The sequence below is a fragment of the Rhinoderma darwinii genome, chromosome 3 (assembly GCF_050947455.1).
Source record: "Rhinoderma darwinii isolate aRhiDar2 chromosome 3, aRhiDar2.hap1, whole genome shotgun sequence".
Classification (NCBI taxonomy): domain Eukaryota; kingdom Metazoa; phylum Chordata; class Amphibia; order Anura; family Rhinodermatidae; genus Rhinoderma; species Rhinoderma darwinii.
Window position 1 is genome coordinate 179,695,336 of NC_134689.1, and position 26,593 is coordinate 179,721,928.

Consider the following 26,593-nt stretch of genomic DNA (forward strand, 5'->3'; position numbering starts at 1 on the left):
GCAGAAGTCAGTTTCCGATAATCCAGCAGAAGTCAGTTTCCGATAATCCATCAGAAATCAATTTCCGATAATCCACCAGAAGTCATCTTTCGATAATCCAGCACAAACCATCTACCGATTATCCAGCACAAACCAGCTTCTGATAATCCGGCACCAGCCTGCCATCCAGGTACCACCGACCAGTGACTGTCCTATATTGTTTGACCAGCTGCTACTCCGTTACGGCGGAGTAGCCCAGTGGGTCCACAACCCTGGTGAACGTTATAAAATTAGTGTCATCTGTGTATTTTTACGTAAGCTTTATGAACATAGCATATCAGATGAGCAACAGCTCTCAGCAGCAACCAAAAGAGAGCTACTGTAATGCAGGAAATAGGAAGCAGCATCGTTGGAGAGTATAATAGTATAGAAATCAAGGTTAATACAGTTTTCAGCCTGAAATCCTAATATAGTTCCAGTTTGGAGCCACTTTTAACATTAAAGGTGTTTTTAATGACCAGCTTCTCTGAGCTTCAGCTTCTCTAAGCCGCGTCTGGCCATACATTTGTAAAGCATGGGTGCTTGGGTCCGCCAGAATGGAAGCCACACTTAGGCCTCATGAACATGACCGTGCATTAGTGTCAGCAAATCTATCTGCATTTTTGCAAATAAATAGCGAAACCATTAATTTCTATGGCCCCATGCACACGACCGTCGTTTTCACGGATCCGGGCTGGGACTGCAAATCGGGACCACAAAAACTCAGGACAAGTATTTTTACAGTCCGGATTTGTGGTTTCACTAAACTGGTGAAATACATTTTTTTGTTGTGGTTGCATGAATCCTGATGACACACGGATGCACAACAAAGGTTTTTTGCGGCTTAATAGACTGCAATGGATCCGTGGTCTTGTGGACCGCAAAACTAATACGGTCGTTTGCATGAGGCCTTGCATAGCAGCTTTCCATCCTAGCTCATTAACGCTTTCATGACCAAGGGCGTTTTGGGCCTTGCAGCCAAGAGTAAAATTTTGTATTTTGGAATGCTGCATTCTAAAGTTGATTTTTTTTTCTTAGCCTACTCAAATAATTTTTTTTTCAGAACACATAAGGCTTTTTAATTTTTCCAAACAATCTGATTTTTTTTGTTATTAAGAAGTCTTATTTAGGCAAAATGTTTAGAACCCGGAAAAAATATACTTTTCTCATTATTTTCATGTTCTTTGTTAAGGTAGTTGGTAGAACCAATATTATTTACCCCCCTAATTATTCTGTGAAGATGATGCAAAATATATGTACATCGTCTAACGTATGAAGCTGCTATAGCGCTACATTAGCAAAGCCCCCATTCTAATATTGGATGACCGCTCTCAAGACAATGAAATTATACTTCAGTTCACTATCACAGTACAGGGTTGGACTATCAAAATAACAGCCCAAACTAGATGATGGCATTGTGCGCACGAGCGAGCAGTGAATTAAAGAGAGCACATAAATTGGCAAGGACAAGACCAGTAGCCCTTTAATTTTACTGGACCAAGCAGGTAGGAGTTAATAGCTTATTGCTGTCTGCAAAATATTTGTATCTACTTCTCTCATTCCTCAAATTATACTCTAAATTTTATACAGCAGACCCCGGGAAAATGTGTTTAAATGCAACAAAGTTTTCCTGTAAGTTCTCTGATTGGTTGTTATAGTGATCACGTGATTGGGACCAGAACCAGGACCAAAGGCTATTAGTGGCATCCAGATTCGGGTGTTGGAGCTAATGTGTGTGACACAATTGCCAGCAAAAGAATCAACGTAAATATTAGTCGGTTCGGCACGAAGCCGCGCAAAAGTGGAGGTAAATCTATAGCGGGTGGTCCTAAAGTGGCTAGGTATTCTCAAGTGGGGAACCCACATGGTGAAATCCATATGCCCTAAAAGAGTATATAGAAAGAGGTTGTTATCCTTAAATAACCCTTTAAAATGCTGTTTTCTATAACTTTTTCCCACTTTGCAAGCAGAAATAATTGTGAAAATAACACTGCAGGACTGTAAATAATTAAAAAATTTCTACACATGTCCTCTAGGCAATTTGGTGAGAAAACATGCATTTATGATGCCCTGTACTCCCTAAATGGAGTATCCAAAGAGTTTCTCTAAATAGTGCAGTGGTAGGACACAGACTACCAGAAACTTGCCCTTTATTCTGAGCATGATGCCTGCAGAACATTAGAGGGGAATATCAATTCCATGCAGTTCTGGGAAGTCCTGATCATTTTAGATTTGATCCATATTAGGCTTAGATTGTGTGTCATACAGAAGCTGCTGTCAGACATACCGTGAGTCCAGCTTGATGTTTTTATTTTTCTATTTACATTTTTTTTAAATAGATGAGATTTAATTCTCAATTCAGCCACAAAACAAAATGTTAAATATTGCTGGTTTCCGGTTACTAGATAGCAGTGCATTGTGAGAGGCGAGCTCATGTGACAATGATGTCTGATGGAGTGCAGATAAACTGTATACAGATTCCCAGAAGCACACAGTAGGTGTTTTATTTTGGGTGTAAATTAGAAACAAGATATAGTCTAGAACCCTAGAACCAGTAGAAGATAAGTAAAAACAATTATTTACAACGTTTCTCAAAATTCTAAGTAGATTTTAACTGGACTAATGTTCAAAAAGTAGTTTTGTTTTATCAAAGATATCATGTGTGCATAAGTCTATGATCTTGCATTATTATGGAATCTTACATTGCCTTTAATGCATGGGTGAAAAGTGTAAGCTATTTGCGGTGTTCTGCCTGGAAGAGGCAATCTTTCCTTGTCCTTCGTACCAACTGGTAGTGGGGTCTCTTGAAGCATTAACGACACATCAGAGAAGATAGCTATGGGCTTGAGCTCTACCAGCTGAACTGTCACTTACAATAACGCTACATGAATGACTTCACATGTGGCATTAGCAAGAAAAGCCTACTATGAGAGTAATGCCAACTCAAGGTACATCAATGTAGGAATCTTATTAGCTAGCACTTGTTTTAAATAGAAAGATACATTTAACTAAAAGTCTAAACTGACATGGTGTTAATTTACAAATATGATGCATTTTTCTACAGCTAGATCAGCTAATTTTAATCTAAAACAAATGAGTATAGTTTTTCATGATATTTACTGAACATGCCAAGCTTTGAAAAAAGTAGTTCATGATTCCTTCTATTTTTAAATATTTGTCACACTTAATTGTTTCAGGTAGCTAATTACAATTTTAAAATATAGATAACCTGAGTAAACCTAAAATAATTTTTTTCATTGATAATTTCATTTATTTAAAGAGAAGCTTTCACTTGCCCATACATGTGCAGCTGAGCGCAGTATGTAATGGGCAGTGCTTCCCAAACCCTGTCTCACTTGAAATTATTTTTCTAACTTCTCCGGTTATTTACATATCGGTGCCGTTATATTCTGTGCCCGATATGTAAATAACCCCATGAACTGTCAATGAGGTGTGAAAATGGGAAGGGGACATGTTACTATCGCTGTGACACTGTCCAATCAGCTACGGACTGCATCACAGTTGCTTGTGCTGTTATCTCGCTCGCAAGATCACACAGTGATTCATTGACTGTCTGACAAGAGATGGAGTGGAGAGTGTGCGTGCGTGCTCGCACTTGTCTGCCACCACGGAGCAGAAGAGAAGAAAAATATGAATTCTTCTGTTCCGTGGCGGTGGGAGTATCGTTGGCAGCAGAATCCGAGCTATGCGCGCATGTGTGCGGGTGCGCATGCACGCTCTCATTCTTCAGCTCTCGGCAGACAAGGACGACAAGACTGTGTGATCACACAGTCTTGTCGTCATTGTCTGCCTAGAGCTGAAGAGTGCTCCCACGCCGCTGCTGACGATACTCCCGCCACCATGGAACAGAACTCCTCTTCTGTTCTGTGGCAGGGGAGCAGTGTGTGCGCGCGCACGCTCTCCTCTCCATCTCTTGTTAGACAGTGAATTTCCGAGTGATGTAAGTCATAGAGCCCTTTCCCTCTGTCTTTTGGACCCTGAGATTACAGTAAGAGCTTTCCTTTTGTTAATTGGTGGAACAACTATCAGTCACTTGAGCTGTCAAACTTTCTACCATTCAGAGCTGCTTCTCAGCAAAAGAGAAGCTCCTATCTGCCTGTTGGAGCTTGTCCTACAATGTTAGAGCAGACTCCGAGCAGCAGAAAGAGACATTTTACCCGTGTCTCTCTCCCTAATAATTAAGTCTACAATTAGAAGAAAGGCCCCTTCCCTCAAGGGGCCCCATAGCAGTTGCCTACCCTCACTCCAAGATAGTTGTGCCATTGGCTAATAGTAATAGCAGCATGATTACCTCTGTCTGCAGAGTCGGTTGAGCTCACTTCTATCCACAACTTCCTGTTATCAGCCTCATAAAAAGGAAAGGGATTCTTTGTTTTTGTTGTTTCTAATACTCAGAAGGAGCTGTAAATTCTTATTAATCTTTTCAGCAACTTTTAGGACATTCCACCCGCTCTTGCCACTTTCAAAAAAGTAGATGGTCTTAGCGGAATGGGCCTATTCACTATAATTTACCCCATAAACTGGCATAAATTTAAGTGGAAATCTACAACTAATCCGGGCTGGCATAGATTTCAGAAAGTTTCACATGGACAGCCGAAGGTGCAACAAATGCACATGCCTCCTAATACATTTGTTGCATCTTACTCTATTTCGTGTTTTATTAAGACTGGCACAATCTTAATACATCTCCAGTCTTTATTCTGTTCTGTCATATTGTAAAATGTTGGCAGGATATCACTGGAATATTCCGACAGATAAAATTAGTGTTTTTAGTGGTAACATTATATCACAGATTTTCTACGATTCCTTAATATAATGTTTAAAGTGCGGGTTTACCATATAATATATTTATATAATTCTGCTATTTATGAAACAACACAAAATTATTTAAAATTCCAACAGAAAATAAATATTTTAATAGGGGACACTTCGAAACAGCTTTTAATCAAAATTGATATCAGGCCAAAAAAGTAATGAATATGTAGCATATGTAGCTGCTACTAGAAACCAGGAGGGTAAAGTATTGAATGATCAATCTTTTAGTGAATCAGAATTGTCATTATGTTATAAAAAATTGTATGCATCAGAAGGGACATCTGCTTGGAGACAATCCATCTTCCTGACTTAGCATCATCTCCAAGAGTTTTCAAACTCTCCAAATGGTCTGGATGAGATGTGGGTGGCAGGAAGATCATTAACGTAAGGCTAAGTTCACATCTAATTTTTACTGTACATCTGACGTGCATGTTCGGACATGAAAAAAAGATTGTCAAAACGTGCACCACAGCGTGTACATTGATTTCAATGGTCAGGACGAATGCGCTAATGGTGTAGTTTGCGCTTACGTTTTGTACACTTACATTCTATCCTTTTTTTTCCCCCAAGTCCTGAAAAGCTTAGTCTACTACGCTTTTCAGTACTTTTCAAAAACGTATACCACAATACCACACGTATACGTCTTTATTTGTATTGAAGTCAATGGCGAATTATGGTTGACGTATGCATTCTTAAACCCTACGTTTGCATATGTCAAACATGCATACGTTTTTGTTACTATATATGGGAAATCAGCAAGATCATGTGGCAAAACAGCACCTCTCACTGCCCAGCCCCTCAGAAAACACTGCAGCCACTCCCTACTTCTAGCTTTATATTTTGACTTTACAAAGCTTTACTGATTTAGCTCAAGAAAACATTTAGAAGTTAAAACGTACACAGAAACGTATGCAACGTATACTACAAAAAACGTAAGCATATGTTACAAATGCATACTTTTTTGTAACTTGTAAAACGTATATGTCCCCAATTACCACAAATGTGTGCACAAAACAAGATGTTAACGCTTATAATAATTCTGCAGGCCCAGATGGTATACCAGGTGGGATTTGGGTGAAGCATGGATATAAATTATTTTTTTTGCGAGCGTTCTGCACGTGTATCATATTTCCCTTTTTAATTCTAGAATCCCTGATTCTATGAACGATGCTTTGCTGTAGTTAATTCTTAAAACTGACAAGGGTCCTTTAGTTCCATTATCCTATCAGCCTATATTATTATTATTAAATCCAGATCATAAAGTACTTGCAAAGCTTTTGGCCAATAGGTTGCATAAAGTCGCCCCAAATCTCATCCATCCCGATGAAGCCAGTTTTGTTGCTGAAAGAACCACTTCTGAAAACGTTTGTAGGCTTCATTGGAACCTGAAGTGTTTTAAAGTTAGATAAGGGAGTGGATGTTGTAATCTCACTAGACATGGCCAAAGCTTTTGACCACGCCGAGTGGGCCTACATTTCAGCTGAACTTTTCAAATTTGAGTTTAGCCTAGGTTTTAGGAGATGGATTGATATTTTGTATATAGATACATATGCTACATTAAACATAAATGGATTTGCCTCAAAGGTATTCAAAATAACACAGGGGACTGAGGCGAATCCCCATAGGTCTGTTATGGATGGCCACCCAAGGCTCCCAGGGGGCCCATGGCCACCCAAGACCACATCTTAGTCTCGTCACGTTTTTGCTGCGAATCACGGCAAAAAACGCAGCACAACTGAAGGCCCCAGGAATCAATTGTAGGATGCAGATACAATTGACATCACTGGAGGGCAAGTGAACCGTCAGTTCCCTTGCCCGCCATTCGGCCTTTTTTTTTATGCAGATGGCGCGATGACGTTATTGTGACTATCTTGACAGTGAATAGACATCGCTTCCAGCCAGGACAGGATGTCTATTCACAATCCCGACACTTCGGTAACGTTTGTGTGGGACTTACAGCACAGCAAGCATAATCTTGCTGTAAATGACAGCACAGCGTGATCTCGATGTGCTGTGCGAGTAAGTCACACACAAACGTTACCGAAGTGTCGGGATTGTGAATAGACATCCCGTCATGTCTGGAGGTGATGTCTATTCACTGTCAAGACACTTCAGTAACGTTAATGTGTGAGTATGTGACAGCACATAGTGAACAACGCAGGATCACTATGTGCTGATTACATGAATGGAGAGATGTGTATGACGCTGATTGGTCAGCATCATAAACTTCTTTAGGGCAAAGCTCCATGTGGCGGAATTGCTCTGGAATTCCGCTGCGGACACTCCGCAGCGTTAATCCGCAGCGGACCCGTTTCTCCATTGCCTTCCACTGCTTTTTAGTAGTGTTCGTTTAGACGATGCGGAAAATTCCGCTGCGGAGCATAGGCTGCGGTGCAGAATTTAGTGTCCGCAGCATACAATGGTTGTTGCGGACGTGTGGCGGACTGGTTGCGGACTCATTGCGGAAGTTCTCCATTGACTTCAATGGAGATTCTAAATTCCGCAATGAAGTCCGCAGATGTCATGTACATGTTATGTGTGCTGCGGAGCGTATTGGTTTTACTAACATGACATTTCTTCATTCTGGCTGGACCTATGTATTTCTAGGTCTACAGCCAGACTAAGGAAGTCAATGGGGCTCTCGTAATTACGGGTGACTACGTGTGTGCACCCATAATTACGGGTGACTACGTGTGTGCACCCATAATTACGGGTGACTACGTGTGTGCACCCGTAATTATGGGAGCGTTGCTAGGCGACGTCAGTAAATAGTCACTGTCCATGGTGCTGAAAGAGTTAAGCGATCGGCAGTAACTGTTTCAGCACCCTGGACAGTGACTACCGATCGCAATATACATCAACCTGTAAAAAAAATAGAAGTTCATACTTACCGAGAACTCCCTGCTTCTTTCTCCAGTCCGGCTTCCCAGGATGACGTTTCAGTCTAAGTGACGGCTGCAGCCAATCACAGGCTGCAGCGGTCACATGGACTGCCGCATCATCCAGGGAGGTCGGGCTGGATCCTGCACTGATAGAGAGAAGGGAAGTACTTTCACCTCAATACGCAACGGCCAGTCCGCATCAATTTACTGCACATTTTGGGCAGATCCGCAACAGAATCTGCAACGCAGATTCTGTGCGGCATTGATGCGGACAGTTGCGCCCACTTAGTCAAAAGTAAAAACACGCCCTGTTGGGCATTAAGAAAGTAATTTAAAAAAACTAAAATCGCTCATAACTTGGTGAAAATAGATTGTTTTTCTAAATAAAAAACACTGCTGTTACCTACATTACACGCCGATCTCATTATGTAGGAGATAGGGCACTTATAATGTGGTGACAGAGCCTCTTTAAGTTAAATAAAATTACGTTACTTAATTGGTGGGAAAAGGGGTGCGCCTAACAGAATCAAGCTTCATATGGGGGCACCAAACTTAATAGTTGCCATGGGTGCAGGAAAACCTAGCTACACCTCTGTGGTTTTCACTTAGCGAAAGTTCTTTGTAAATGTGATGCCCAGTAGTTTTTGGAGAATAATAACACAAATATTAAGTACTATATGACAACTTTGTATTCTTTTTTTAACTTAAAAATTGTATCTTGGTATCAGCTATTGGCAATACTGGTTGTGCAAGTGGTAAAACAATTGAACTAAAAGGGCTGTTTATGGGAAGTAGACTTATTTTCTATACTTTACCCACGGTACTTTCTCTCCACCAGTTTCTACCTGGATACAGAACATACATTTTTTATCACTATCAAAGAAAATTATGATGCAATACAATTGTTTATAAACTCTGGTGTCCCTGGAATAATCATTTCTCACTCAACTGATGCTACTACTGTGTGCATAGTTAGATATTTTATCCCCTCCCCCCCCCCACCCCACACACACACACACACACACACACACACACACACACACGATCTTCCTCACTGGGTGGCTTCTGGGTTGGTTTGATATGTTATCTATGAAGATGTGCAAATTTATCAAAATTATGTATTCATGTTTTTTTTTTTAATTATTTGTGATTCTTCTTTATCATTGATGGCTGTATATCGTAAAACTAATAAAAATGATTTAACACAAGCTTTACTAAATGAGCTAGCTACTCCATACACAGAATACAGGCTGCTATAGATGTTTTCAATGTCTTGTCTGCTTTAGACTACCCCAGTTAGTGCATATGAATATAATACAGGGATGTCCCCTGCCAAGTTCTTCTTCTATTAACCAGACAGAGTTGTGACACAGAGCAGCTCTCCATCTGGAGGACCCTGCAATGTTCTGGTATTAAACACTAGGCTCATTGATTTAATTAAGTGCCATGTAATAAACTCTCGCACTAAAGCTAGCCACCCACTTCCCTTGGCGATCTGCAAATTGTGGAAGACCAATCAGATTAGCAGAATTGTGCAAACTGGATAACCTATTATAGTAGAGTAAGTTTTAGCCAAGACCATTGAACACAAATTCTGAAGAACCTAAATATTTAATGAAGTTTTTTTTTTATTTTATTTTTTTAAATAAGGACAAAAGGAAAGAATCAAATGCGATATCCTCTTTAATTTGCTAAGACCTTATGCTTATGATATTCATGGTGTAGTATTACAGCTCTTGTATCTGAGCAAAAATGCATAGCTGGGAGGCTTACCTACCTCTGAGTTATTTCCCCGATAGTTAGAATTATGACAGAAAAGGCTAAAACAAATTGGGTGATTTACTGTCTTATTTTCTATGTGACAGCTGTGTGTTGATTGGTAAATATGGTCTATCCTGGGTGTGCTAATATGTCTGAAGCTATTGACAAATTGGTTCCTCCTGCTAAAGATCTTCAGAAGGAATTTCTGTTCATTTCTGAAAAACTAGGGGAAAAAAACGTGCATAATTATGGGAGGAGGAAGACTAAGCTCAAGGAATTTCCGTTGACTAGACATCTAAGTGATTTACAGAAACCATAAACATGTCAAGCATAACTTTCTCACCTGAAGCGAATGAACACTTCATCATCATCTTGCTGATGTTGATTCTATCATATTAACATGTTTAGTGTTGTTTGTATTTGTTTGTCTGAACGTTTCTTAGTCCCATCATTTATAATCAGGGTAAAAGGTAATGTTGCTGAGACGGTGTATGTAACAGTACAGTAACCTGTCAAAGCCAGTGGGAGTCTCTGTAGACTCTGGAGTAGGAATCTGTCAGAAAGCCATAGTGTAATGTGCTGGCTTAGAAAAGGAACAGGAGATGTAACCTCTGGAGAGCCAGAGGACATGCCACAACATAACTCTGCTTTTCAATGAAACCTCCGCTAGCCAGAAGTGGGTGAACAGAACAAATAAAACTGCTTAGTGAGTGAGTGTTCTGCTCACATGTATGTGAACCTGCATAAACTAGCTACACCTAGTGCCAGATATTTGTTTACTAGCGGAATGTAAAAATGCTATTTTAATAAATTGATTTTATTATTATAGTTATTAAATAATATTTGTATTCAAGCCTGACAACATCTTCCTTATAAACAAAGAACAACTATATGAAATATATATATATTTTTTTTATATGATATTTTTTTTTTTTTAGCAAATGAATGTCAAATAAACGTAGTTTGAATGATTTAGGCCCAAATGAAGGTTAATGTCAATTTAAACAGCCAAACTTGACGTTCTTGTGATATAGCTTTGTGGAAAAGGTACCTATTCGCTTGATAGCTCTGTGAAACTGTTGCCTACAGAGATGGGCTCTTGACACTGTCTGCCAGCCTGAGGCTGTCCGCTTTGTGTCTGCTTTAATTGAAAATTAATAGTTAGGAGGTTGCTATGGAAATGATACCATTGCTTGCAGACAGCAAACCCAGCTTTTTTGCAAAGAGACACTAGTGGTATTGTTTGTCCTTGTTGACCTTGGAAGTTCAAAAGCCTGGAGGAGGAAAGGAGATGCAAATATTTTACTTTAAAAAAAAAATAATTTACATATTGATAGTATTAATTTTAATGGAACATTATTTTTCCTTGACGCCTGAACATACAATGATTCTATATATTGGAAAAGTGTTAATTACTACAGCCCAGCATAGCAGGTTGATAAGAAAAAGACACAGGACAACATGTTATCGTCTTAGTAAGCGTAAACACATTAGTCTGGAAATCTTACTTGACGTATGTGATAATGGAAACTATCATTTATTTCCTCTCAGTACAAAAAGTCATTTATGTCATTATTTCTATACATTATTCTCGGCTTCTTAGAAATGTGTAAGCTTTGTGGACAGTTGGGAACAATAAAAAAAGGTGCAGAAATCATGAAATCTGTGTAACCTGCCATGTTTACCTTCATTTGCCTCTACAATTATCTCTATACTTGAGCGAGATTAATTGCAATTGCCTTCCAGCTGTTGTGTGTGTTAACCCTTTTCACACATTAAAGTTCTACGTGGGATTTTCGGAGTTAATGGCTGTTGTTGAACAGATGTTATTAATGTAGCGCCGACATACTCTGCAGCGCAGTAGCATGCCATGAAAACCGAATAAGAAAATATAAGAAAACAGTTTAGAGACAATTGTTTATCTTTTCAGAACTATTGTTTAAATATTGTGAACATCTGTAGTGTACAATAAAAACAAACCAGAACATGTAAATATAAAAAATCTAATACTAAAATAAGAGAAACACATATAGATAGATAGATAGATAGATAGATAGATAGATAGATAGATAGATAGATAGATAGATGATAGATAGATAGATAGATAGATAGATAGATAGATAGATAGATAGATAGATAGATAGATAGATAGATAGATAGATAGATAGATAGATAGATATGAGATAGATAGATAGATAGATAGATAGATAGATAGATAGATAGATAGATAGATAGATAGATAGATGATAGATAGATAGATAGATAGATAGATAGATAGATAGATAGATAGATAGATAGATAGATAGATAGATAGATATGAGATAGATAGATAGATAGATAGATAGATAGATAGATAGATAGATAGATAGATAGATAGATAGATAGATAGATATGAGATAGATAGATAGATAGATAGATAGATAGATAGATAGATAGATAGATAGATAGATAGATAGATAGATAGATAGATAGATATGAGACAGATAGATAGATAGATAGATAGATAGATTATGAGATATATAGATAGATATGAGATAGATAGATAGATAGATAGATAGACATGAGATAGATAGATAGATAGATAGATAGATAGATAGATAGAATAGACAGATAGATAGATAGATAGATAGATAGATAGATAGATAGATAGATAGATAGATAGATAGATAGATAGATAGATAAATAGATAGATAGATATGAGATAGATAGATAGATAGATAGATAGATAGATAGAGAGATACTTTAACTACAGTATAAATGATGGTATGTCGTGTGTTTCGGTTAAGCTTATAGGTGGTAGTAAAAGACGCCTGGGGCCCAGAAAGTGAAATTTGCTATAATTATCTAAAACGTCTGCATTACAGGCTATTAGACGTAGTTATTTTAAGTACTTTGTGCACCTTCCCCTCCTCAGTTTAATTCTAAGATGTGAATGAAAGTAAAGGCAGATGTTGGGCAATTGAAACTTGTTGGATAATACAAATTGCTGGGACAAGATTGCGTCCTAGGTAAAAGCGTTGTCCACAGGTATCAGCCGGACTCCTCAAGTTGTAACTTCCAGTTGTCTTTCCCCTTGGTTTGGTGCCATAAAGAAAACATAACGGGACTCGCGTATAAGTGTCCACGGTGGGAACTGTTGTTATTTAGTCTTATGTGACGTCAATTCTAGTGCCATTTTGTCGCTGTTCTAATACCACAGACAAAGCTTTTTTTAAATTGTCTGTCATTATTTGATATATAAATCGACTTTTAGCGACATTTTCTAGTACGTAAAAGTAACGTAGACGTAGACGACAATAAATAGCTCATCCCTTCTACATTGTGAGACTATTTATGTATATGTCGCACAACGGAGGCACTTTTTTTTAGACAAAAAGAGCCCTTTAGAAGTCCTCTATCCTACATGACCCCAACACGTCTGCCTAGGGTGAAACTCTGAGAACTAGCCAGCTCTGAGGAGAAAAAAAATGCAAACAAGTCTGTGATAGAGGGAATGGAGCGAGTGAGTTTAGGAGAGTGGTGGCACTGACACTGAGGTAGGATTTCCCCTCCTTTTATTCTGATGGTGTCTACACAAACACTGCCTGGCTACCTACAGTATAAAATCTTAAAACTCCATGTGGTGTTGTGAGCTGGTAGCAGATGGACTTTCTTTTGCATCTGCTGTGTACAGGCTTGGCTTTGTACTCTTTTCCTGGGGGAGAGAAAGTCTTTCTTCTTTGCTAGTTCATTCCTGTTTTTGTGAAGCAGCTAAGAAAACATCTGTGGCAGGCAGAAAAAAAAAATTGACAAAGGATTGACAAACACCATTAGCTGAAAATTTTCCATTTCATTGCAACTATGCATTGTTTACTTTACTGTAAATATCTTAATACATCATCCCGTGACTATGCCGGCAGACACGCTGGAGCTCTGTGATTTCAATTAAGGTTAGTAATTGATGCTATCTAGTGTTTAACATCTGCTTGGACAAATTGTCATTGTGAAGTGGTTTAGAATTATTTTCTCTCTCCGCTTTATCTGATGCTTGTGGCTGTGAAATACTTGTCTTTGCTTATTTTTGTGTAAAAGACTTCCTTTTGGCTGCAAATGACAGGACACTGGAGCGGAACCAAAAGTGCAGCATATAATGGGCAGCTTGTCCTAATAAGGACAGCACCGAGTGCTGTCTATTTGTGTAGCAGAGCTGAATTTGTCACTTCAACTCTTTTTCATTATGAGCTGTGAACTCCATAGGTTCACCTGCAGCCTTGATAACTCACAGATAACACATTATGATTTCAAGAGGACTTGTGCCAAATGACAAACTCACTTCTACTGCATCTGTATTGATCACAAATATGGAGACTTGACAAACTTGGACTGAGCTTCTTCTTTTTTTTTCAGACAGAAAAAAAAAATAAAGGGGGGGAGGGGGATGAGAGAAGAGAAGTGAAGCAGCACTTACTTTAGGAAGATTATGGTAAACATGCTGCCTCAGTCTTGAACCTTTGTCACCCCTCACGTTGCACATACCCCAGTGACTTTGTGTACGCTTGTGCATGGGCGCCAAAACAATCACACAGCTGCTTGATTTGTTTTAATTACCAGCACAAAATGGCATCATCAGTGTGGGACGTGAGCGGGCAGAGGGGTCTCCAGCACAGTAGTGTAAATACTGTGACAGTCAGCTAGCTTCTGAGTTTTCCCTCGCTTTCTGTGGCTGTGTGTGACTGGAATCCTCGCCTCCCTCACCACTAACTCCTATGAAGCGGCCACTGACAAGTTGCTTGTGCTCTAGGACGGCTAGAAGGTAGGTGACTTTTTGTGGAGGGAGGAGGAGGGCTCTGGAGCTGCTGCTGCTGGGACTGGCAGACTTGCTCTATACTTTTTCCCTCTCCCATTGAAATGAACCGATGCATTGTATGCGCGTTGTGAGGGGAGAGCAGGGGAAGAAGCAGCCACTGTTGTTCATGTGTCAGGAGTGCAATGTAGTTTGAAGCGGCAGCAAGTCAGAGGGGCCCCTCTCGTATTGTGAGGAGAATAAAGAGCGAGACTGGTCCTAACAACCGTGTCATCCTGTTTATAGTACAGATGTAGCAGAGCCGAATGTATCATTCACTTGTTTCTTTTGTGCAGGTGATAACTCAGTAGGTTTTGCCTGCAGCGGTATAAGCAGTGCTGAATGTCAAACTCTGCTCTACTGCACTTGACGACTGAGCTCTGCTATGCCTCTAAATGCCCCCTCGGTGTGCCAGGGAGTGTGGGCACAAGTTTGGGCGCCTTGCTGTGGGGAGCAGATGTTTATTTAGTGTTTTGCAGACGTGAAAGGAGTCAGTCTCGTCCCATATGATTAAAATTAGAAACCAATGTCAGGGATGCAAAATGAATCCCAGGATAAGTGTCACCAGCTAGGTGTGCCAGTGTAATGCTGAATGTCAGGAGGAAAAGGTGCCGAGAAATTCCCATTTGTGCACTTTCCATTCTGTCTGTTCAGAGAGCAGCCTGGGATCCTATTGGGCCCATCCTAGGGCTACAGTAATTGCCCGATGACAACTGAAAATGATAGAATAATTGTCAAGAGAGACCTTTTTAATGGGCAAGGTGATTTAAGTATGCATGAACAAGCTATGAGGGGAGATGAGCTTGTTTGTGATGCCAGCCAGTATAAACACAGTTGGAGCGATGACACAGATAGCTGCACTTTCCTCAGTGACATGAGCAAGTTCTTACCGCAAACACCCAAAGATCACTCCTCTGACCACTGTCTTCACTGTCAGGTAATCAACCGGCATTTTTTTCCTCCATTCTATTACACAAAGTAGCCGATCTCCTTTACACGGGGCTTAGGCGACTGCTCTTCATTTACTTTCTACTAGACCTTTAAATGAAAACTGTCATTACCTCTTACCTGTCATTAAAACTGACCAACTTTCCGAACTGACACGCTGCCTGAAGCCACACGTCACAGGGGTGAATTGGACAGGGGGGCAATATATGCTTTTGGCACAACAATAATTATTTACTTGGGGCACTCAGTGCAGGTACCACAGCAAGGTAAGTGTATATATAACCTAGCTAGGATTTGGAAGCTTTTCCACTATTATTTTTTTTTTTTAACTCTATCAAGTCAGTATTCCAGTAGGTTTCAGGTGTTTAGGTAGAAAAAGAAGGCATTAGTGCAGAAGAATATTATGAAATGTCCACATCATTTTTAAAGATCAATAAAATTATATGCATGGAAATACTAATAATCTTTGTAAAAGGTGGGTGGGTAATTTGTTTATTATATTATTCATGAAGGCGAGTAAGGCATGTATTGTGGGCATATTATTAACATTTCATAGGGATTTGTGCTGGAATGCAGAATGCTGCTTCTTCATAATTTAATACTCTTATGCATAATGAGGTTTGTGATTAGTTGATAGAGAGAATTGGCCCAACTCCATTCTGAAAGCAGATAATTTACATTGTTCTCTAGAGTCTAGAATCTAATAGGTTCTTTAGTGCAATAAAATTAAATGCTACATGTTTAAAATTTCAGCATACAAATCCCCCTGGCAATATTCTGTTTTTAATTTTTATGCCTTTTGTTTCTCCTAAAACAATGATGTTAAAAAAAAGAAGAGCTTTCTAAACCATACATTTGCCTAGCCCTTTTATTTAGTATGTACAAGTCAATTAGCAGCGTTCATTAGCAGAATTGGGTATTTGTTTTAAAGTTTAACCAATCACTTTGAAATGCTAATTATGATGTAATTTAATTGCAAGTCCTGTAATGATGATGCTGCTATTATCGACATAAATGATGCAGTTAAGCAGTGGAATCTCATTTGCATATGCTTAAAGGAAGTTGAATTGGGCTGTTTCAGTATCACTTTGCTTTAATTTTCCACCTCTGTTCACACCAGCCCTTTGGGTTTTTAAAGCAATGCTTTCCTATTGATGATCAGCACTTTCATCCTTATTTTAATGACAAAGTGGCATTGAATGATAGAAGGACTGAAAAAAAAAAAAAAAAAATGAAAGCAAATAATTACTCCTAGCAAAGGAAAACAAAAAACAAACTGAACAACAAATGTGATTTTTTAAAAAAAAAAATTTTTTAATTTGATTTCTGTTTTGATTTTACGAAGCCTTTGGAAAATGTAACGTGTTGTATATTTTCTTTTGGATCTGCTCCTTGGGAAGTTTTTGCACTTGTGGCATGTCCCTTCCACTGCATTTTGCTACGTTAATTGTGCCTGGAAAGTTTTCTGCTGACAGTGTGCAGTGCATAGGACAAGAGGGGACAACAAGGTGTTTTTGCTCATGATTGAAACATAGTGGCTATCTGTTTTTGTATAGCTTTAGACTGGGGTAATTTTGCTGTGGAAAGATTATTTTTCTTCTGACCAATTTCTCTTGTTATGTCCTAATTGGTTACATAAATCTTGTCTGGTATGAATGAGAAATGTTTCTGTGTTGTCAAGTGTAATCTTCACCCTTATTTACCAATTCATTAAGATCTATTGATGCAGGACTGGTGAGAGGGAATGACAACATAAATCAGCCCTCCAACATAATGACCCTAATCAGCTAGAAATAACTGGAAACGTCACGATGAGCTATGTCTCTGTATTACTTCGGCAGGATTCTGTGGCCAGCAAGGTTTGTGTCTGCTCCGATCATTAACTTACATCCACTCACCTTCGTCTATAGGACTTCTCCTGACTCTTGTTAGTATTGGAAAACCCCCCCTTTAAAAAGACGTTTTGATCTTTAAGAACAATAAAAGGAGCACAACGTAGAACAGAGGACTTTACAAAAAGCTAATTAAAGCATACAAAGAAACAAAGATGTTGTATTATTGGGAACAACTGGCTGGCGATGTGTGAAACTGTGATAAAATATAAATAATGAGAACAGGGCCAAAGGTGTAGTACAGAGATGTGCGATTGTGAGAATCTGGTGTCTATCTCTTATTTATTTTTATTATCTGCCGCTCATTGGGCACGATACATATAGTGAGAGGCCATGTTTATTCTGACTAGAGCGTATTGTTGTATGGTATATTGTTCCCCCTTCAAAATAGTGTTTTATAGCAAGTCTCCGAGGCATTATTATCATAAAGGCTGTGAAATGGTATTAATAGCACAAGTGAAGCTTTTTCCATATTTGAGAGTCCCAGATTAAGGGAAATAGTCAGGAAAATGCTGTGCCGGCCCTTTAGGAAGTGTGGGATCTGCTCAGTTTCTTCTACACTTCTATGGCTAACTCTTGCAGAAAGGCAAATAAGTGTTTCTCCTAATATTAAAGGTGCCAGTGAGTGTGAAGTACAAATTTCCTCTATGTGGATCTTTAGCAGAGTGCGGCTTGTAGACAATTAAAAATATGTTTGAAATTGAGAAGTGAATGTTCTCTAATATTTCATGAGATTTTTTTTAGAAGTAACCTTGGGGTTACATAGTGACAGAGCAGCATCAGTGATTTCCATCCTTGTGGCGTATGTTATGAGGCCTACAGCAATCACCTATAAATGAAGTGTAATAAGAGGGCTTCCAAAGCTTTATTTAATTATGGGTATCTATGGGCATTTGTTACAAATCTTTAATGTACATCACTATGTTTGGCTGTGTATATGACCTTGTACACTAGCTTCCAAGTCCCAATCTACACAGCGAGTGTATTTTACAAACCTGATAATTGATATTCACATCAAATGCTCTTGGTAAAGATGACTGCTTTCAGACAGATTAACAGGTCATCACACACAGTACAGAACTAGCTTTTCTTTTCACTGCTCTGAAATTCCCCAAGGAAACACACTCAGCGTATTCCGTTTTGGACCTCCACTATTCATAATATTGAAATGAAAGGACACTGAATAGTGAAAGGTAAATAAAAATGGGATAAAACATTTATACATTTTAAGTATTTAGCATAGAGGTTAATTTATATAGGCATTAAAGTAAATCTGTTCTATTCTTGTATTTTTTTTTTATTTAAAAACTAGGACAGATGCGTATACAATTACATGTAAATGTCACCAGGCTTTGTCTAAGATGTGGCACTCAGAAAATGTCCTACATTTTTTTTCTTCGCCTATAAGGTAGGTTGGATATAAGCTTAGGTTATACAAAATGTTTCTTTTTAGAATTTTTTTGCTGTAGCGGGAGTTTAAAAAGTTAAAAATATATATATATAGTGTATGTATAAACAATAGGATGTGAAAGGGGCAATGCATTAATCATTTTTATATGGCAATGAAGACTACTGTTCTTTCCATATGACAGTCAGTAATCTCTACCTGCACCACCTTTTATGACGATCATTGCCTTTATTAAGAGCTACAAATTATTTTGTGGAAGTGCGCTTGTTAAAGGGCTCTGCAAATCTGATATTCTCTTGCCAGGTGAATAAGAATACTGTAAGGATATGTGCTAAATTTGGGAAGCATTAGCACGCTGCCTGTTTTATCAGTCTGCAAAATCTACTTCTAGACTGTACTTCACCCAGCCCACCCAGCAAGCAAAGGGTTAATTCCAGTGCACTTCCCAGATTTACTTAAAGTGCTTGAAAAATAGTTATTTCAGGCTAGATATGCCACAAGGAATAGCTTCTTGTGACAAGAGTAAGATTTTCTTAGTTTTCTTTAATCACATGGGCACAACATGTATTTACTTCCATCGTGCACTATGTGTACGTTCCATATTCTTATATTTACACCACCAGTTAAACTTGCATATAGGAAAATCCACCTATATCCATTTCCAAATATATTGTATCTGTTTTATATGTATGGAAAGTTGGAGACGTTTACTCTGTTCTGGATTCACATAAGGGATAGAATAAATATAGTGTATATATACATATTTATATACACACATGCTTGTGTACAATAGCTTACAAACCTATATAGAAATTCTTCCTTTGTTCTGCTTGGGTTTATTTTGTTATTATTCTCTTTATAAAGCCTTGACTATAATATAACCTTCTGTACACCGTTCAGCTATTTTCATTTCAATTGTTTTATGTATATCTAGCTGTGAGTTTAGGCCTTAAGCTTAGTTAAGCTGCACCTTATATGACTTTTTACAACAGCTTGCTTTTTGCCTAGTATCCAATATGCTTGCTTCAGTTTACAGGTTATAATATCAAACCAACATCCTGCTGCCTTGGCAGTGATGTAGCTTTGATAGTGACCCATTACCTTATGCTTTAGGTTACTGCGGTTTTAAGCCTGTGAGTGGTGCAGTATAATACCTCACTGTTTCTTTTCTGTACCTGCTCTTTTTGCTAATACTCCAAAAATGGTCTCATTCTGGAAAAAGTGGTCACGCTGTGCTTATTAAGTTTCATAAATACACATCTGAAAATTTTCAAGAAGCTGGACATTTAAAAATGTCTGCACACTTCCCAAGACCTAAAAACTTGCTCTACTGAAAAAAGGGAATGCATGGAATGCCTCGACAGTACTTTCTTTTGTTTAGGTAACTTGCCATTTTGTCCTTGACTGTATATAACTCTTGTGTGGATTGCATTACACTGAAAACACAGCAGCATAGAGAATGTAAATGTAAGCCTGTGATCATTTAGAGAAAAAAAAAATGACATATTTGGCACGGAGGAATTTAACACCCAAATAATCCATACCTCGCTGGGAAAAAACAAAACAAACGGGTCTGAAGATCAGAGCTACCCTATGATAAAGTGAATAAGTCTAATTGAGCTATGTCTTTCTATCCTGCTATTTGTACAAATAAGAAAGCCACATCTTGATGAAAAATAAACACAAAAGCGCTGTTGTGACTATAACAGGGAGTCGTATACTAATTTATATAATAAGTGGTTGTGCACGCTTTATTCAAGTTATGGCTGCAAGAAATGGCATGAATTGCTGGGTGTGTTTAATGCTGGATTATAGCAATTTGAAACATGTCAAACACATGGCTAACGCCTCATGCTTCACTCATTCTTGCGTAAACCTGCATAGCCACCATCCATTATACCCTTGGTAACAACACAATTCTGCAAGTAAATATTGTTACACTAAGTAACCTTTCAATTCAGGTTGTTTAGGAAGAGAAAATGCAATCTTGTGCAGTCACTTCCAGTGTCAGTTTAATGTTTCAAAAGGGAAGTGATGTAGAGAATAAGTATCTCTAATGCCACTTGGTGAGGAAAGAAAACTTGCTGAATTATTTCCTCCTGCTGTGTGGGTACATGTCTGTGGATGGAATATTGCATGCTGTACTAGAGGGGAAAAACACACAGAAAGCTGATAAACACAGAGAGCAGTGTCTGAAGTGATGTGCTCTATTTCTTCCTATTGCTGTACTAGTGGAAACATGAGATCCTCTCGGTTCTGTTTAGTATCTCATCTTGTGGATTTACATTCAGTGGTTGGCCACTCGGCTGCAAAAAATAAATAAATCAATATATATCCTAGTACACATATCCAGCCACCCCTGTTTATTTTACTAAGTGTGAAACTTCCTCATGTAATGCATGGGGTAAATATTGGGCCCGCTGCCCAAACATGACAGAAGGGTTGTTATATCTCCGCCCATTAACTGTCTCATCAAAAGTACCCCCACAGATTTCCTGGCATGCTTGCGATGTATTAAATGCACGTGTTGTGTGCCGGATTTTAAGATGCCCTCACTGTAATTTTTATTTAAAGAATAAAAACATTCAAAAATATTTAAAGGGGAAAAAGAAGACATTTTGACTATGGGAATGCCGTGTGTCAAAAGGACCAATTTCTGTATTTGTTTTTGTGTAACTGAAACTTTGAAGAGTTAATACGCCTCATGTATTACGGGTTTCCCACTCACTCATTCAATAGTTTAGAATAAAATGCTGTTATAATATCCTTTTAAAAAAAACCAAAAACCTCTAAGCGCTTAACAAGGATCCACAAACCGCACGCCATAAACTCCTTGTCAACATAACATTTTCATTTGCTTAGACTCAGTCTTGTTTGCTTTTTCTTTCAGACTCTATGTACTATACAGTTGTCTTGTCCCATATACGTTCGCAGGCATAACCCATTCTCTTAAATTATTTACTAAACATTTTTCTGTTTGGAAGGTTTTGTCTTGATTGCGGTCAGAAGCTTATCTTGTATATTCCAAGTTTACAACTGTCTTTAAACTGTTGTATTGACAACGTTTCTGAGGGGGAAGTACATTAGAATTTCGAAACATCCAGAGAGGGAAATCCGACACATTTTTACTGAATATTTTAAACATTATGCATGTAAAATTTATGCCTAATTTGAATACTTATTAACCGTCTAATCTCGGAAAAGAGTAGTAGCTTTTTATTTTTTTTAATTTTTTTATAATCTTCTAAAATTCATTATGTGCATCACATTTTCTGTTTGTGATCTTTGTGTTAGTTAATGCTTGATGGTATGTTTAACAGGCTGTTTGTTCATAAACACATCTGGTTAGTGATTGTTTACTATAGTTACAGTAGCTATGACTGCTCTGTTAACACTTCCTCAACAAAAACATTCAGGCAAGTTCACCTAACATGTGACGACCTAAACTATCGTGATGTTTTTTTTGAAATTTCCAAAATAAATATCTCTATGTTTTCAAGTAACCGCTATTTGCGGTCTTTGTCATGCATAATGTCAGTAGCAGTGAACTGATGGAATGTTTTTTTTCCTCCCCGTTATCGTTCTACTGTGGATAGTGAATCTTGAAATGTCATTATCTTGATATTGTGTCACACTGCACACACAACTAATTGGGGCCCTTGATGTACGCAGTAGTGTGAAAAACATAATTTGCCTATTGTGTGTATAGTGGGATAAGTTTTGTGTGGCTGCGAACTACAATGACAGCCACCTTAGTGTTCTGGGACCATTACAATGTTATAAGCTGGAGTTGGGGCACATGCACCGTATTGACCTTTCCATAAAACACATGCACAATATACCTTGAAATTCGAGTTTGTAAGGGCACTTGGTTCTTTATTTACTGCAAGGATTTCAACTGATCTTGGCAGGACATCTCATTTCTACCCTGAAAGTACAGTATATTTATGCAGTGAAAACGATAAAACATTTATTACTGTAGAGAAGGTAATATGCATAATTTATGCTGTTTTTAGCACAATCATTAGTGATATTCTTGATAGATTTTATTTCTAGCTTTCATATCTAATACATGCCTGGAAAATTTAATTTTATATCTTTCATTTATTTGCCTATGTTAAAATTGAGTTTTAAGTCATCTTCAAGTGAACAGTTTGATTGCTGCTCATGCATAAGCTTAATTACTTCCCAGGAAGGACAGTATTAAATGTTTTAAATGTCAGAAAAATAAATGAATATCAGCCGTTTGATTAAAAAAAAATAGGCAATATCTGACGTGTTTGCAGCAGCAGCTTTTTCTTAAAATGCCTTGGGGGTAAAATTTTATTTAGGCACAAAAGAAAGAGAGAGAGCCCGTTAGACTATTTATCATTGCTTGATACCATATGATTTGTAACACTGGTACAAAATTTTAATTTTGTATGATTAGCTTTGCATCATTAAACTATAGCCTTGCATAAGATATGCTGTAAAATTCTGACAGAATCAAGATAGTGAATATTTTAAAGAAGGCTGTATAGTCATCCATGGTTGTCCAAGCTAGATAATAGGAAATATAGTGGAGTGTGTGCAGCCGGGCTTTTATTTGACTTGATTTTATAGGTAGACTTTAAAAAGTAGCCATTCATAAATGCTATTTAACCATGCTGCCTGCATAGCGTGCTATTTTGGCTGTTAAGTGTAACCACACAAAGGAAGCTTATAGGGTCCATAATTTCAGTGATTAGCATCTGGATAAAAGCTGAATTTTTGTATTGCATTTCCTGGTAAATTACTGAGCAGCCTGTGTGTTTTTTTCCCCTCCTTCTAAAGATGCTGTCTTTGTAATTGGCAGAGAGGGACATCTTGATAATAGAAGTGCGAAGGTGTAACGAGTGTGTTAATTGATACTTCTTAATCACTTTTAGGTATTAAGTCATGATGCAGGAATCTGCAACAGAGACAATAAGCAACAGTTCAATGAATCAAAATGGAATGAGCACTCTAAGCAGCCAATTAGATGCTGGCAGCAGAGATGGGAGATCAAGTGGTGACATGTGCAGTGAAGTAAGCACAGTAGAACTGCTGCATCTGCAACAACAGCAGGTAAGTTTTGTTTTTTCTTCACAATTTGCTTACAAAAATAAAGCAGTTCCCTTCGCTGAGAGCCAGGTATTTGCAGCATTTCCAAATGTGTCTTCTGTTTATTTCTCACACAGTTTTTGTGTGTGTTATTTATTTGTTTGTGTACTGTATATTACATTGCTCAGTACTAGTGTGTTGTCATTTTGCACTGGCATGTGTATGTTTTTAGAGTCTGTTTCCCTTTATTGAAGAGTCTGTGTATTCTGTAGCATTTGTCCCAATAAGGTTAGGATTTCTGTTTTTCTTTACCTAGTATAGAGCATGTATTCTAGCATTCACTGTATTGTGGAAGACAGTGGAGAAATGTCAAATGAGATACTTAGCTTTCCACCAGAGGGCCACATTTGTTACTTGATGCCATACTTGTCTCCATGAAATGAATTGTTCCAAAGTCTAAGGTGAAATGAGAGCAGCTTATTATTATTTTTTTTCTAAGCACAGATGCTTTTTCTTTATTATTAGTTCTTGATAAGATCCTTCTCAGTTGGACTTCTAAGTTGTCTATATTTTTTTCTTATTTTTTTTTATTTCACATAACTATTACATAGTCTTCAGTATACAATGTTAAATACTTTTGTGTCAAAAATGACAAAAGTACATAGTCTTCATGAAATAGTTCTTTGAAACACTGGATAATTTGAAAGATTTTTATTTTTTTTAATGAGTATTTACATAACTACAAAGTGTGTGTGTGTGTGTGTGTGTGTGTGTGTGTGTTTTCCTAACCATTATTATGATTAAAAAAATTTATTTTGTCAAAGAAATTGAAAACTAATGTGTTTTTGAGGAACAATAATTTATGATATATGAATCCTTACAAGATGTGTTCTGTATGTGTTTTTTGGTCCTTATGTTTATTATTATGTTGACTAGCACCTATTGAATTGTGATGATTTGCATATGTTTTGCATGTTTATTTACAAATGATTAGGTATTCGTATAGGTTAATAGCAGTCTTTCGCAAATTTATATGTGTATATGTTGTAGTTACAACTATATACATTTAGTTATTTTGGCTGACATTATCACAGACAAAAAATTGAAGCAGGTTTTATTACTTTATTTGGGGGAAGGCAAAAGTACAATATTCAAACCAATAATTTATATAACAATGTATTGTAGATCAGACAAATATACTGAATTAAATGTGTTTTAGAACAATATTTTCCGCTTGTAAATGGTAAATTATAGACATTTCTGGTTAGTTAATTTCTACATTTCTATCGCCATCTTTTAAATGTAAACGTTCAGGAAAATACTATGTATCGTATCGCAATTAATATTGGCAGTTTCTTGTCAAGTTTTCTTTATTAGATGCGAGGTATTATAGGTAACGTTATTTTAAAGCATTTATTATATATATATATATATATATATATAATTGAGCAGCATTTGCTGTGCACTCTAACATTTTAGACTAATTTTGTCCTTTCTTTATGTGGTTGACCATAATGGTCTTGCAGGTTTACTAGCTGTCATAAGCACTGTATCGTAGTCATTATTCTATTTGTATTTTCAACTGTTAGAACAATAGTGTATTTTATTGGGTCTGCGGGCCTCAAGTGTCAAAATTCAAACCAGGTGCTATGGTTAAATTCTAATTTCATTCAAAACTGCATAGAAATAAACGTACTGTACTAGTGACTTTATATCTATGCTTTAATGGAAGGTTCTGACCTAGTATAGACTATACCGTATTATTTTCAATAAACAAATGTCTGCCCCTCAGTTAAGAAGTATGTATAATTTTCAGTAAATCTGTGTATTTGGAGCTAACTCAGTGGCATGTATTTTAGGGCCTGATAATTTCTTTGAAAAATCTACTTTCCTTGCAGGGTTGACCATTTACTTCTTCTATTATATACTTTATTTGCAAAGACTAAATATATACCAGAGTAGCATTAAACAGTTAATTCATGTGGGCTGTTATGTCTTTCAAACATAGGAAAGGGTAGCATTTCCCAGATTAATGTCATCTCTGTGACTCTTATAAGCACTTGAAATGCTTGACCTATATCATGCAGTGATTTCAAAGCCATATATCTGGAGTTGGTGACAGTATCGATAATATATTGTGATATTTACTGAGTGATAAACAGGTCCGTCCTGTCACAACCTATCACTCCACTTCTATGCTGATTTATAGATTCAATGTGTACCTATAGAAAAGGGAACATATGCTATTAACTCTAATACTAATTGTCTCCTTTGTTCCCCGGTACTATACCTATATGACCATACAATCATAGGTATATATCTAATGTATCAGTTTTTGCATATTCATGTCATTATTCCTTTATGTTAAGTATTCTCTAGATAATTATAACTGGGCAGATTCTGTCCAATACTTGTTATGCTGTTCTCCAAACTACTTTTTCTAATCTGTTAAAACCAGTATTAAGTAATGAAATCTGGTTAAGTGGGAATAGCATATTTCTGGTGTTGTTTTTGATTAAATGCATTGATCAAATTATTCTGCATTAGATGTAGAATTTTATTTTGATATTAGAATGGAAAAATTAATTGTTTGTGTCACTAGGGTCAAAATACTTCCTAAAAACTTGATTGCTTTACTGGGCGGATTTGAGCTTGCATTTTGAGTATTCATTAAGTTTCTTCTGCCAAGATAATCCCTTCAAATGTTTTATGTGAATCTATCGGAAAGATTCTCAGGTAGTTAACATTGTTTCTCCTGGTGCTTTATCATTAGTAACGACATATTATTATAATGTTTTCTTTTATGGGGATTTTTTCAAAGTTTTTGTTAAAATTTATATATCGCACAAAATTCCATAAAGCTTCTGTTCTAGGTAGTGTGTCAAACATTTGTAAATATGTTAGATTTATCCGGTGGCGCAACATTGGATACGCTAGATCACAGCCAATGTTGCTGTGTGCACTT

General features: G+C 37.4%; 1 protein-coding gene across 19 annotated transcripts in view; it reads left to right on the forward strand.

Annotated features, from left to right (window-relative positions):
* The first annotated feature begins 13,019 nt into the window (after window positions 1-13,019).
* FOXP2 (forkhead box P2) overlaps window positions 13,020-26,593 on the forward strand; it is a 239,439-nt gene continuing 225,865 nt past the window's right edge. For 5 of the 19 annotated variants that reach the window (XM_075857096.1, XM_075857101.1, XM_075857102.1 and 2 more), the window contains exons 1-2: window positions 14,351-15,256; window positions 23,475-23,652. In XM_075857096.1, the coding sequence (XP_075713211.1) occupies window positions 23,485-23,652 (168 nt within the window). In that variant the 5' untranslated portion in view covers window positions 14,351-15,256; window positions 23,475-23,484. Of the gene's footprint in view, window positions 13,427-13,930; window positions 14,290-14,349; window positions 15,257-18,482; window positions 18,568-23,474; window positions 23,653-26,593 lie in introns of those variants that run through there. The other 14 variants (XM_075857108.1, XM_075857103.1, XM_075857104.1 and 11 more) reach the window with 6 other exon arrangements.